Consider the following 14,439-nt stretch of genomic DNA (forward strand, 5'->3'; position numbering starts at 1 on the left):
GAGCACAAATGCTGCACAGACTGAGGATTTGATTTGCCGACAGGAAGATGTTATGTCACAGTTGTTTAACAAAATTGAATTGTAGATCCATTGGTGGGGAGCAAGCTTGGATGCTGGGCTGGTCACAAAAGAGAGAGAAAAAAGTGCTCTCTGCTTTGGTTTGCCAGGCTTTCTGACTCGGGGATTGTGCAGTTTTGTTGGAGGCTGGCCGTTTTCTCAGTGTTGTGTTGTTGGTTAACTTTTCAGGGGTCAAAGAGGAAAGCACTGAGAGCATCGTGCCCGCTGAGGACAGTGCTGCGTACGTACGCGAGATAGATATGGACTTCCAGTAACAACCAGAGGTCACATGTTGCCTGACGCACTGTCAGGTCTCACCGGTGCACCTGCTGATATGGCACCAAACTTGTAAAAGTACATGTATGAAATACTAAAAGTACTTATCGTCTTAAAACTGAAAGTTGTGTGAGTGCATAAATATTAATCCGCCAAGTTCAATCCTTGATTGCACTACTCCAGGGGTAAACAACTGTTGTCTCTTATCCAAAACAGTCCAGAGCTGTGCATCAAGGCAGTGGAGATAAACTCCTTATTCAACTCACGCTTGTGGAACCTGGAATAATGCTTTACACTTGTGTTACACAAGGACCTGTTCGCCAGTCATACTTATTAGATATATCACTATGAATTAATACACATATAAATCTACCTACTTATGTATAGATGAATTAGTAGTGTGCTCAGAATTGGTGTGTGATAGTGTTATTTTCATGCATATAGGTATTGTTGTAATGCCTGACAGAGGTTCCGTTTCACTTTGGGTCAACAATGTATCATGTGGAGTTTGCTGGTTTTACTGTTTCTGCCAATGCACCCTGGTAGCCTCATTCTGAAAGATGCAGTGGGCTCAGTAACCAAAGTGCAATAGAGATTCTGCACGGCAGCCATTTTTCTGGTGAGGAGGGCTTTTGTTCCACAGGGATACAGACGAATAGACCTTTTGTACTATCCCTCCAGGACAGAAGCAGTTACCGGAAAGATGGCTGCCATGCAGAACCTCTGTATCATCATTAACAGCCACATGCATGTGGTATTTATTTATCAAATATCAGATATATCTTAAAGAGTATATTTGTATAAAGTTGCCATTCTGAAAATCACATTTTAATAAGTGCGTATTGGGGGAATGGGAAGATGTTTGGGAAAGTGTGATTGGATTTCAACTGTTTTTTGGGGTTGAAATGTCACTTGGGTAAACGTTTTAATTGAGCTGGGGTTGGGGATGAGGAAGGAAAAGGGAGTACAGCAACTTCTTGGACCATCTTGATTGTGCAATTCTTATTGGTCGGTGTCTTTAAAGTATTTATATTTGGTAAATTCTGTCATAGTTTTGCTGTAAGAATGCTTCAAAATAAAATTCAACTGATTGCTAGATATCATTACAGAAAGTGTAATTTCTGTCAATTTGAGTGCATTACATGCACCTTATCTGGATCTTCACAAGTACGTGTACTTTCTGGTTTGTCTTGAACAAGGGACAGAAACCTAAGAAGTAACTGGACAAGTTTTGTGGTCGGTTTCATGCATAATACATTTTATTTATTGACAAGTGGCACTATATGTACATTCACAAATAACACTTGATTTAAAATATTCAATATAAACTTTCCACAGACATCTGCAAACATAAAATAATGACACTTTTTTTAACAGGACACACTTTTGGAACAACCGTCTGTGCTATGCTGGTATTACCCAACAGCATACTTACTTACTTAAAGAAAATTTAGGTTTATGCAAGAATTTTGAAATTGTAACTACCCTTAGTTTCACAATCACTTTGTAACAAATGTATGAATGAGAGAATTATCTGCAAGTTCCTTCCATACCAGGAATTGACAGAACCTGTAAATTAGAGAAAAAACTTGCAATACCAGTGGCATGTCACACAAATTGATTTTATGTTCTTGTATTTAAGACTTCATTGAAATAAATAACAATTCCAAATATAATATTGAAAGTGTGAGCCCAAACTTTATACTTAAAAAATGCTTATGCCCTGATTGCAAAAAGCACACTGATAAAATTACATTCCCTGCAAAGCTAAAGTGGGGGGAGGGGCTGACTGGATGTTGAACATATACATGTACATAATCTTGATATCATCAGGATATACATGTGTACTGTTTCTGAAAGGCAAGTGGGAGGGGGCAACAACTTTTCATGGGGGTGCACGATCCCCCCCCTTTAGCCACACAGCTGGGTGGTAGGCAAACTTTGTCTGGTCCTTTAACCAAATAATAATAATAATCCACACAGGTATTAAAATCTCACTTGGCTGCTAAAAACTGCATAATAAATAACCCTACTACATGCAAATGGAAATACCTCCTGCGCTGACACTAATGGAGTGAATGGGCATTTGGCGCTAAGAGCTTAACCAATCATGAGTGAAATTTCTGAAAACTTTGGCAACCCAAACAAACTTGGGGATCAGCATTTGTAAACAAAGGAAGGGTCTACATGAATACAATATTATCAAATACTCCCCTAACATTCAAAGTCTACTTTGCCAATCCACATATTTCATCCAATGTTTCTGACTTCAGCACCCTCTGTTATGTAAAGCTAGGGCATTTTGAGTAAATATGAAGTTATGGGTTTTGAGAGCCAATTGAAGAATTTCTTTCTCCTTGACAGGTCTGAAGCAAAGAAAATAGAGCTCAAGGCACAGTACAGGAGGCTAGTCCATTACTGTCACATTTGCAGAGATGATTTCACATTTCTGTGATGCTGTGGGCACTGAACAACCTGTTCTTTGTGTGTGGATAACTTTTTTGGGATAAGGAAGCGATTCCTATTTTGGAATAAAACCAATGTCCATTGTAATGTCAAAACTGATGAATAAATTTGGTTCTGTCCAGTTCTGATCGGACAAGGGAATGACAACTTCACAAGAACATACCCTGCTCTACTGTTTCATTCAAACTACAGCCTGCATGCTGACTCAGAAGTATCAGGGTAATTCCAGAAATTTGGGGTCCATTTTTTTGGTGTCCCTGTCACATCTGACATATGATTGTGTAAGTTCAGAACACATTTGTAATTTCCGAGAGTGATGAATTAATGTAAATTACCTGCCAAACAAATAGTAATAGTTTGAAATCAATTTCCGTGATATTTCCATGTCAAATAACAAAGGTCAGATGTAACAGGGACATGAACATGTCATGCTTTTGGACCCCTAATTTCTGGAATTACCCATAAACAGTTTTTGGGTGTTGAAATATAGAAAATTAAAACCAAAGGGGAAACACTAAAAACATGGCTGGCCCCCCTTTTATTGCGTAATGTGTCATGTGATCACAAAATAGTGGAGAGCAAAATGCAATTACGAAAATTAACGTTATTACCCGGCACAAAAAATTGGGTTTACAAAAACCAGCACTTACATTATCTGCAATGAGCTAAGACTGGAATGTAGATGTACACCAAGCGCACGTATCACAACACATGCATTTGCCAAGAACAGTACTGTGCTAAGTATACAGCTGGTTGTTAAGCCAATCACAACACCGACATTTCACACCAAGCATGCCACACACGAGGTAACTTACACGAAATTCACTCATGACCAGCTGCATAGGCAGAAAGTTCACGGGCCCGGTCAATTTTACCATAGTCTTTTGTCATTGATGCCGTTGCCAAATATCCAACACGCCTGTAAATTTCTGCCATGTGTGACAAAAGACAGTTGTATCATCTGCAGAGAACAAATGCTACCCGAGTTCTGCTAGCATACAGAGATCATGCGCAGAGACACAACACACGGCTTTTTAGAGTTTTCCGGCAGCTCTGACACTGTGATAGTTCTTTCAACAGACTGTGAGATGTTTTCTTGGAACTCAGCATCTCATGCATGAAGTGTCCCCTCGAATACTTTGTTAACATCGGCTGTGTTGGTAAAACTCACAGCCTCTTGCCAAACTAATTCCACGGTGGACTACCAGTGAACTGTCCAAATTGAGCAGGCAGAAGACACACTGCCCATATAATACCCAAGAATCAACCGCTAATTGTAAATGCTTGCCTCTCTACCGATGATGAAATGAGCTACATGTACATGAAAGTGGATGCGACATCACAAATTCACATTTGCGTCATGCTGCTTACGAACCAGTCTTAAGAGTAATTCTCTCTTTTTGACAACTTCAAGGCCACAATACAGGGATGCCACTACATAAGTTCCTAGTCCCGAGCCTGAAAATACGGCCAGAGAAACCTAAACATACGTTGCTCATGGCCTGAGAGTAGACCAATCATTGGAAATGAAAAAACCTGAAATCCAGCTTTTGCCTGAAAACTGGCATGCATCCCTGACAATATACATGAAAGCCAAGGGTTGTGTAAATACCACGGAAGGCCAACTGAGACCTAGACAGACACGTCAGCTAAGTACTGCTGTCTCATTCCGCTGCTTAGCCAGAGTGGGATCATTTTCAGTCTTCGTCTGGTGCCGGCCTCCAGATGTTGACGCACAGGTCACTGCCGCCTGCCGCCAGGATGTCGTTCTTCAAGTGGATGGAGGAAATCGACGATGTGTGCTCGATGGTGTGGATGGTGGAGGGATCATGATTTGGCTCATGAATCTGAGAGGAATCAGAAAATATGCAATGTTCCAAAGCGCAAAAAGCAAATTTCCAGTCCCATGATTATTTCATAAGTTCAGAATGGAGGTTTAAGAAAAGTCTTGCCAAAGCCGATTTCTGCATGAGATGTTCACAGCTGGGAATTGGATGGCTCCCTAACACTTTCTTCGGTGGAAGCATTGATTTTGATCAACTAATCCTAACTGTTAAATTTAAAAACAAGAATTCCACATGAGTAAAACGACTGCGGTTACACCATGGCCCAATCTCTTTCTTGAGTATGTGTGGTTCTGAGAAGAACCGGGGAATAGCTAGATCCCTCTCTTCACCATATAAGCTCCACTCCCAGTCAGAATCCTGCAGTCTCCTAAAGACGGACGGAGTACACTGTTCAAAACGTCGAGTTATTCTCCAGTTCTTCTTAGAACCACACATACTCAAGAAAGAGATTGATCCATGGTGTGATCGCAATCGTTTTACTCGTATAGTTCTTTCACCATGAAAACCTTCAAGTCTTACGAATTCCACTTGTTTGCAATGCACTTGTTTGCAATTACATCAGAACTCAATAGGTCAGTCTGCCTAGCTGCCCATCCTGAAATCTACTCACCCGAAAGCATGTACCCACCTTGATACTGTTATCTACTGAACAGGTTATGACGGCTCCCAAGTTGTGCAGGATACCAGTTACTTTGCTCGTATGCCCGACGTCGTATGTCTGTAAGAACCAAAGTGTCATCCATTACCAACTCACAGGAAAACTGAACAATCTACACACATAACTTACTGAACAAGCTTCAGTGTGAATATATTGTCATTGACTTCACACATCCTTACCAAAAAAGGTCAACACACTGATCAAAGTCAGCATGGACTATGTCAAAGAAATACTTCTCTAAAATGTCAGAGTCGTCAACTCTAAATGAATACAAATTGATGTTCTTGCACAAATGCTCGTTACTACTGCCTCTGAGAAAAATCACAGTACTTGGAACCAGGAAAACAACAAACCTTTTTTTTCAGTGTTTTGTTTGCCAGCTTTTTTAAAATGCAATACTTGAGGTATGCACTTGTTTTTCGGGCTCAAAATGTTCTTGACCACAGAAGTAGCCCTACACTAATGAAGTGAGGGGTGGGGGTCCTCCTAAGAAGTGCGTCCAGCATTACAGGCTAAAAGCATCAATGAAGGTAACACAATCGAAATGATTCGTGAACGTACCTGTAGTATGTCAAATTTCCCATGGGTGGGGTCGATGACGGTCACTTGGCCATCCTTCCTGCCCACCCAGAGCTGACCCAGGCCGTAGGACATGCACATGGGGAACTTCTCCAGCTGTATGACCAGTGACAAAGCCCAACAGAAGGGGATAAATGATAAGTCGTTTGGCACGTCCTCATCTGATTTCTCTGCACCATCCAGGAACAAGAGATGAACAAGCTCTCTCAAGGGCGACCCTCTGGTGGGGACACACAGGTTCGCGTGACTGCTTTCACATTTAACTGACATGTTAGGGACACCGGTTGGAAAAAAAAATGCCCCACCTGCCTGTCTTTTCTTTGCCAGTGAATGCCAGTGAACGGGCGCTTTCATTCAGAGCAGAAAGCCTCAATACAAAACTTGAGGGCATTGTTCAGCTAAACAGTAACAGCACTGCAGCAAGTGAGCAGCTGGCTATGTCCAAAGGACTTGACTATGGCCAGAAATAATGCACGTGGCCATGGAAGCCTCAAGGTTCTGGCTGTGTCCATTTCCTAGTAATTTCGACATGGCTTCCCCTGCATTTTGCAATGTATAACAAACTTCGTCCACACCATATTGGTGCCTTCCAACTTTATGCAGATGTACGGTGAAACTTCTGCAGTCTCACATACTTAAACAAGTCCAGAAATGTTCTGGAAAGATGCCCTTTTGTGGATCTAGTGTCTTTTTTTTTTTGTTCACCTCAATTTTTTTTAGGATTTTCCCAGCCCGGCGGTCAAATACGGCTATCGTCCTGTCCTCGCTTCCCGATATGATGTAATCGTTGTCGGAGGCTAAGCACAGTACTGGCATCTTGTGCAATCGCAGCTTGCTGGTGCTTCCTTGGTGACGATCTGCCAGTTAGAACGCAGAGTTGTGCAGCGAAGCAATGTTGTTAAAATTCTGATCATTTCGTAGTCTGTTGGTTGAGACAGCGGATGGGCTTTGGCGGACCCAAGTTTTCAGGACTAATGAGAAGACAGGCCTTTTTTAGGACTACCTAATTTCCCTTTCACTCCTCAAAAAACCTTCAACTTTAGCTTTACCCCTTAGAAAGCCATAAAGCCTTACATAAAAAAAATCACTTTTGGCACCCCTCCCCCCAAAATGGTATTAAGATCTGCCCTTGTAGAGGGAAGGTGTGCAAAAACAGATATAGTGCCATTTTCTTTCTGAAACACATTCTCATGCAGCATTGAAGTAGTCTCGGACAGATTGTTTCTTGCCCCATCTACTTTCCTGCTTTGCACATTTTCATCACCTTAAATTTCTGGGCTCTCCATACATTGCTTTTGCAACTGCAGCCCACTTTCAGCAATTCCAAGACACGCTACTGCACATCGGTAACATTCGTGCTCGTATCTCACCTCTTCTGTCAAACACGTAGACGTGTTTATCATAAGCACCGGCATGGACTTCATACTGATGTAACACAGAGCACAAGAAGGCAGAACTTCCCCTGCAATATGTCCGAGGAATAGACAAACAAACAATCAAGCTCTTTCATCCAAAATCTTGTCATCGAAAAATTCAAGTTACACAGGTAGTGCCTGGCACATTACAAACAAGCATTTATTTTGCAGCAAATTTCATAATAGCCACTTGTTACGGAGAAGGCTATGGGCTCCTTACCTAAATCCCTGTACGAACCCACAGTCGGCATTGATATCCCATAATTTTATCCACTGGTCCCATGACGACGTACAAATGATGTTGTCCTGTGATGTGATGTGCCACACCCATCCCTAAACAGTGAATATTCATACATTTTAATATCACTGAATATTTATCAAGTCCAACAACTACAAGTGAAGTCACTTTGAGATATCATCCTGACCCTGTTAGTCACAATCGATGCATAATAAGATGTATGAGGCATGATGCCATCAACTATTGTGTAAAATCTCCTTGTCATTCAAATTTTGCTGCTGGCTGCAGCTCTAGAGAATCTCATGCTCAACGACATCTCCCACAATTAATTTAATGTAAATGGTTCAACCAGTACTGATTCAAGATTAAATTAAATCAAATCAGATTAAATTAGACATTGACAACCAGCACTGTGACTGTGCCATTGTTCCAAATGATTGATTGGATGGATTAAGCCATTCATCACTTGCGCAACATTGGTTGAACTAAAGATCACTATCCGGTTTGTAAGTGACTTCGCCACAATTTGCAGGCTCCCGTTGGACGATCGCTGGGCATTAAGTTGGGCATTAACTACGGGTTCCGTGGTTCCATGTAAACAGCGATCAATGCATGTACATGCAACTCTATGTCAAGTGCATGTGCAGTGGGCGTGGTTTAAACTGAAGTGACGTCACACTTACGAACCGGTTAGTTTTCGCTTGAACTTGCCTCAAGAAATGAAAAAAAAAGAGTCATGAATGACCCTGATAGTAACAGAACTACACGTAAGTGGGTAAGTTTTCGAGGGGTATACACATAGAAGTTGACCTCTCCATTATAGGTCTCTCTCAAATGACATCGCCTCTTACCAACATCAAATGTCGAAGATATCTGGATCAATATGCGAGTGTATCATTTGCACACCGCTAGCACCTGATGATGTTAAATAACTAGTTGTAATTTTCCACCAAAGATGGCCTCCCATGAGAGAAATCTTTAGAAGAAACTTCCATTGAATAGATTCTTGAAGCTTACCTTGTGGTCATCAACAGACTTCAGCTTGGAAGCCTCCACAGATTCCTCATAATTTCTTGCATTCAGCTTGCTGATGTCCCACAGGTGGAACGAGCGATCCCTGGACCCTGACACACATAGGTCACCGCCCTGAAAATGAGAAAAAAAAAAGAAAGAAATGGAATAGTTCTTTCAACAAAATGTCTTCTGTTTGGAATGATGCAAAGCGAATGGTGATTAAGATGACCAGGTTATCCAAATCCATGCTGAGCTTGAGATGGCAGAGCTCAAGGCCCGATGATCGGCAATATTTACAACGTGCTTTAAGAGTTTCTTGGGAATAGACCGAAGGTCATGACAAAGGCAATGCTCCACACAGAACCGGGATCAAAAAGACCCCTTCGCACTGACTTTTGACGACTGACCTGCATCAGATGGACCGAGTCAATCTCTGCAAAGTGGCCTGATGTCAACTTGAAGTGCTCCATTCTAGATGGCTCTGACCATCGTCTGTACTGCTCCTCGCGTTCCAAGCAAGCAAACTGCCAGTTGAACTTATCATCATCAACTGCGGAAGAAATTCCCTAACCGATTATGCCTTATGAATAAATTAGTAAAGGTTACTAAAGGCCATAAAAGTTACATCAAGAAATCTCACTTTTTGCCCCTCCCAACAAAAAATTGGTTCTAGCTTTATGCTTGCCTACAGTCCTCAAAATTCTTTCAATCTGCATATTTTCCATTTACTTTAAGTGCAATGAGGAATTTAATTCCGTCTGAAGAAAATCTTTAAAACCTCACAGGATTTTGTAGGATCTGAGAGTTATAAAGTTGAGGACTTTATTTACATTTTTCTGGAACTCATCCTGATCACGCTATGTGTCCATTAAAACTTACCTGGTACGACTGGGTACTGCTTTGGCCACCGTTTGCTAATGCGAATCTTCCAGGTGGCATCGTTGGCAATCAGCCGGTGCAGGTGCTTGCAGACCAAGCTCAGGCGGCGAATAACCACCCTGGCATCCAGGAAGGAGATAATGTTGAGCAGCAGCTCGGGAGGCAAGGTCAACAAGGTCAGACCGATGGCACGGTCGGCTTCATCACTGTCAGCGTCTTCGTCTTGAGACATGGAGACATCGGTGACGGTGTCTTGCGCATCGTCCGCTGGGGACTGGTCATCGGGGCACAGCGAGGCTGCCACTTTGGATGCAGGAGAGCCCTCCAGCGGCTCCTGCAGGAGGGTCGGGTTGTCCGCATTGTGGGGTGGGGGTGACATCCTGAGACTTGACTGTGCAGTAATGGTTGGTAGTTAATCGTGGGTTAATTACTGGCCGAACGAGGACGATATAAGAATAGCCTCATTATAGGTTGTAACTTGTAATTAACCAAAAACATCATCACTGTTCCTATAATTTACCTATGCATGGAGCATCAACACAGACAGATGCTGGGTGGGCATGGTTAGATTTAAGGTCAAACATCTTTTAACCACTTCGGACCGGGGCATTTTTCAACGTTGAGGATGCTGGGCCGGCATGACTATCATTTTTTCCGTTTTCAAAATCCTTCAACAATTCATCATTCCATTTAACAGTCGTTTATAGCCGCACAGAGTAATCTTCAGGCACTACTCTAAGTTGACAGCTGACCTTTATTGACGCCCGAATATTTCAGCCAGGCCTGCAGCCTTGTAAACAGAGCCCAGATTGTGCGGTGTTATACAGCTGTCTTTTGTTCACGAACCTGGCTCAGTGCACTGCTGACCTCTTTTCAATAGGGGCCAGATTAGCATGCAGCGGTGCTGTGTGGCTCATCGCTGCGGTGGTGGAGAGCTTTTGTCCCCGGTGGTAATCCGCTTGCTCTAAATACCCCAAACCCTGGTATACGGTTTCTAAATAACGCTGGATTATCACCACTTTTGAGAGCGAAAAATGCCGGTCATGCCCAGCAGCCTGGTCTTTTGTTCGGAGTACGGTCTTTTGTTACAGGGCCCTGTTTCCTTTGTCCGAGTTCGGAGACCCCGGCCACACACATAAACCATACGGCTCCGATCCCGGAGTCCCCGGCTGGTAGTGGTTAAAGAACCCCTGCGTATCGGACGTCACATTAGAAGGCATTTCTTTCATCCTCTTGGATAGGCACGAGTAAACCTTTTGTGCATTTAATTGGGCAGTTCCACGTAAAAATCAACCTCTGGGCCAAAATTACAAACTGGTCCAAATGTGACAAATTATATGTCATTCTGAAGCTTATGGTGTATACTTTCATGAAACATACATGTACTTCATTTCTAACAACATTCCAGAATTTGGCTTTATATGATACTGAAAAATTGGTTTCAAATACTGAGAAATTGGGGAAAATATTTCCCCTCTGAAATATTTTCTGTTTTTTTGCCTGATAATAATTTTTTTGTTCCAGTTTTGGTAGTTTGAAGAGTGCCCCAATAAGTAAACAATGACAGAAATGAATTTTCAATTTCCTTTTGAAATTCTATGTGATGTCTTATTTTATAACACTTACTTTTTTATGTACGTCCGACACCAAAAGTGTACCCTCAGTGTACCCTTTAGCAAAAGACTTCCAAATTTACAATACAAAGCACAATGAGTTCCTTCTTTCTAGACATCAGCTTAACTCCCCCAATTATTTTTTCAAATACTCAAAAATTGTGGAATCAGATGTGTACATCCGACACCCTGTACGTCCGACACTGTCAGAACCATGCATTGCTGGCAATGCAATGCTTTTACACTGTACAGAAACCACTACCACCACATTTGCATAGATGGAAATGAGGCCCCAACATTTTGTAAAAGTACCAAATAGGCTTAACTTTTTTTTTACTAATTTACATAAATTTGACTATTTGGACATACACATCCTAATAAGGTTATAATTAGGGCCCAAAGCCATTCCACATGTGTCATGTGTGGACAAACATGTGCTTTGCATGTATTCAGAAGTAAGTCATGTCAGTGTGAGCTTTACTGAAGACAGGTAAAGTTCTAGGTGTTGTACATACATGTACATGTAATCCACATCAAGAAAGAAGAATTGTCAAAGACTAAACAAAGAGTTTTTTAATACCTTTGTTCAAGGTACATGTAAAATCAATTGGTTTCACTTTGTGTTGCTTGAGGATTTAAAGGGGGTGTTCCACTTGTATGTGCTTTCCATGGCATATACACGTACAGTATCTATCATAAAACACACAATGTAAGACTAGTTTTAAAAGCATTATGCCATTAGTCATAAATTTCAGTGAAAAGGATAATCTCTCAGCCTAATTGCTAGCCCATTCCTTTGATTTTGCAATCATCTAAAAGGGTATATACATCTACTCATTTACATTTAGCTTCTTTTTGAATTTTACATGTGTACTCTAACCTGTGAAGTGTGAACTGGAAATCTTTAAAATGGCAGCTTAGTAAACAGGCAGCATTTGTCATACAAAAATGTTTAATTTCATGTTCCAAGACCAAAAGACCTTACAGGTACATGTATGCAATTGTCTTTTAATTTGATTTATTTATCTGAAGGATTGTCAACTGTAGAAAAATTTTTTTTTAGTTTGAATGTTTGACAGTACATAACTTGGTTAAATGAGCAAAATTCGCATAAATACTTCTAGACAATATTTTCCTTCATACTGTTTCACTGAATGCCCCATCCAATCATCATCCAATCATCTTCATCATCCAATTCCTTTCTAGTTGCTTTTGATGATTTTTGTATGGCTTGGCATTTTCTTTTGATTTGGAAAGTTTACTAAAGCCTTCATGAAGGTCGAAAAATGAGAAAAGCTTGGGTTTGAACTGATTACCTTCTATTCTGAAAAGTCAGTTTGGATGTGTACGTGCGACACCAAAAAATGTACGTCCGACACCAATATAATAAATGCTTTATCTAAAAGTCACAACAAGATAAAAATGTATCTTGCCTTGAAGTTTATTAACAAGGGTCTGCTAAAACTAAACACAGGAAAACTACTTCTTCAGGTCCTAGCATTTCACAGAGTTTGTGATACAAAAATGGAAACTCAAAAAATTAACTTTCTCTGCGTACGTCCGACACCATGGTGCTATGAGTCAGTTTCTACAAGGATAATAATTCTTAGTGAGAAATTTTGTTATTAAATAAATGTACCAACTAGCTGATGTCTTTTATCAAAATCAAAATCTGCTTCAGGATTATAAGTATAATAACACGCACTGCTGAAGTGTCCAAAATGTACGTCCGACACAGTGGAACTGCCCAATTGTAATTAAATCACAATAACAAAGAAAAGACTCAAGGGGTCTATACCTGCAATGTCATTATTAATCAATTTTGAATACTCTTTGGATTTGATTGAAACTTAGCAGAAAAATAAAAGCCGACAAATACACTTACAAATGATGTCTGCACATGCACATAGGTTATGCATAAATCGTTACCATGTAAACAGGATTTTTAAAAATCTATTTTTAAAACAAAATGAGGCCTACAGGTAGTCATGGTAGTACTGGGCCTATGCACAGTGCAGACATCTTCCATCATTGTCATTTTTCAATAAAGATTATACGTTGAGGCAGAGTTGGTACGGTTGGCGAGCAAGGCTTTGTATCATCATAGGCCTATCACACACATTCACAGGCTCAAGTGTAACGTTATTCCAGCATTTAAGATCAAGACACGCAAGAAACACCTCTTGGCCCCCAAGTCTTGGAAACTTGCAAAGGGAAATAATGAAAAAAAAAATGAAGGAGAGAACAAATTTAAGTATAGGTCAAATGGACCCCCCCCCAAAAAAAATAAACAAATAAGAAAACACTAAACTCACTGAAATGAACTCGATCACGTTCTAAAGAAGTGAAACGCAACACCAACACCGAGTTCACATCATGCGTCACGTCAAATTCTTTGAGCGACCCGCTTGTGCGGTTTCAAAATTTGAAGTAGTCGGTGCAAAATTACCGCTACTTTACACGCTGGCAAGAAAACTGTGACAAATCCCTAAAAATACACCTTACAACATTGTTGTATTACTGGCCTACAAAAAGGGTTAGTGACTCATCAATACAGAACCGGCCGGCCGTATTCACTAGGCCGCCTCGCACTCGCGCCAACTCTTTGTTTACTTTTCTTGAAGAGTGCGCCCTCTCTCTGGACAATGAGACCAGATTTCCTAGGTTTTGGAAGTCAGGACATCTTATGGGTGCAGACCACTAATTCAAGTGAGAATTTCTGACCAGCTCATTAGCATTAAAAGTGCCCCCTTCCACAGTATCTTTTGAAAAAAGAGATTGTTTGGCCCCCAAAATGGTGAGATTGTGTAAATCGTCGCCAGGATCAACTCCCTGGGTCTTTGAGCTTTCATATGAGGGCAGAAGGGCTGGAAACTACGGTTGAAAAATGGTCCTAAGTGCCCCAGAAAGTTGAGGGTTGCCACTTGAAAAATGGCTGCAATCAGACTTCGGAAAAATCACTTTTTGGGGGGTGATTTTGTTTTGTGGGAATAATTAAAAATGTAATTGGTTAACCCACAAAAAATTGAAAAGAAATTGAAAGATAAGTGACCAGACAAGAATTTCATTTGTGTTTCAGAAATCTCAGGGATGTTGGCGTGCATGCTATTGGGCCCTGAACGGTGCTGATTTTACACTGTTTTCAATGGGGCTTGAATTAGTGGACTGGACCCTTATGCTTACTAGGCCTAGTGTAGCCCCCCCCCCGTTCAAATTTAATAGAACCACTTCAATGTGTGGATCTATCTAAGTATGTAAATCTTGTTTGTTTTTCAGTGGCAATTTATGACTTATTATTTCAGCTAACGAATTCGGAGTCAGGGGTTTCCATTTCTTAAAAGTGAGGCACAATCAGACTGACACAAAACTGAGTGCTAGAAAAATAACGTTTAGGCGC

General features: G+C 41.0%; 2 protein-coding genes across 2 annotated transcripts in view; one reads left to right on the plus strand and one right to left on the minus strand.

Moving 5' to 3' along the window:
- Nucleotides 1-2,009, plus strand: part of LOC110977399 (post-GPI attachment to proteins factor 6-like) — an 18,175-nt gene extending 16,166 nt beyond the window's left edge. Inside the window, exon 13 of the mRNA XM_022231486.2 lies at nt 247-2,009. Within this exon, the coding sequence (XP_022087178.2) occupies nt 247-332 (86 nt within the window). The 3' untranslated portion in view covers nt 333-2,009. The remainder of the gene's footprint in view (nt 1-246) is intronic.
- Nucleotides 1,575-13,655, minus strand: fbxw9 (F-box and WD repeat domain containing 9). The gene is made up of 10 exons (XM_022231676.2): nt 13,358-13,655; nt 9,430-9,820; nt 8,958-9,100; nt 8,554-8,682; nt 7,519-7,631; nt 7,254-7,345; nt 6,589-6,740; nt 5,866-5,979; nt 5,275-5,364; nt 1,575-4,646 (listed from the first exon to the last, which is right to left on the minus strand). Exons 2-10 carry the CDS (start codon nt 9,806-9,808, stop codon nt 4,497-4,499), a joined length of 1,362 nt encoding a protein of 453 aa, XP_022087368.2. The 5' UTR covers nt 9,809-9,820; nt 13,358-13,655; the 3' UTR covers nt 1,575-4,496.
- Nucleotides 13,656-14,439: the final 784 nt, after the last annotated feature.

Source organism: Acanthaster planci, linkage group LG12, assembly GCF_054643075.1.
Source record: "Acanthaster planci isolate LZ-2023a linkage group LG12, COTS_SCS, whole genome shotgun sequence".
Taxonomy (NCBI): Eukaryota; Metazoa; Echinodermata; class Asteroidea; order Valvatida; family Acanthasteridae; genus Acanthaster; species Acanthaster planci.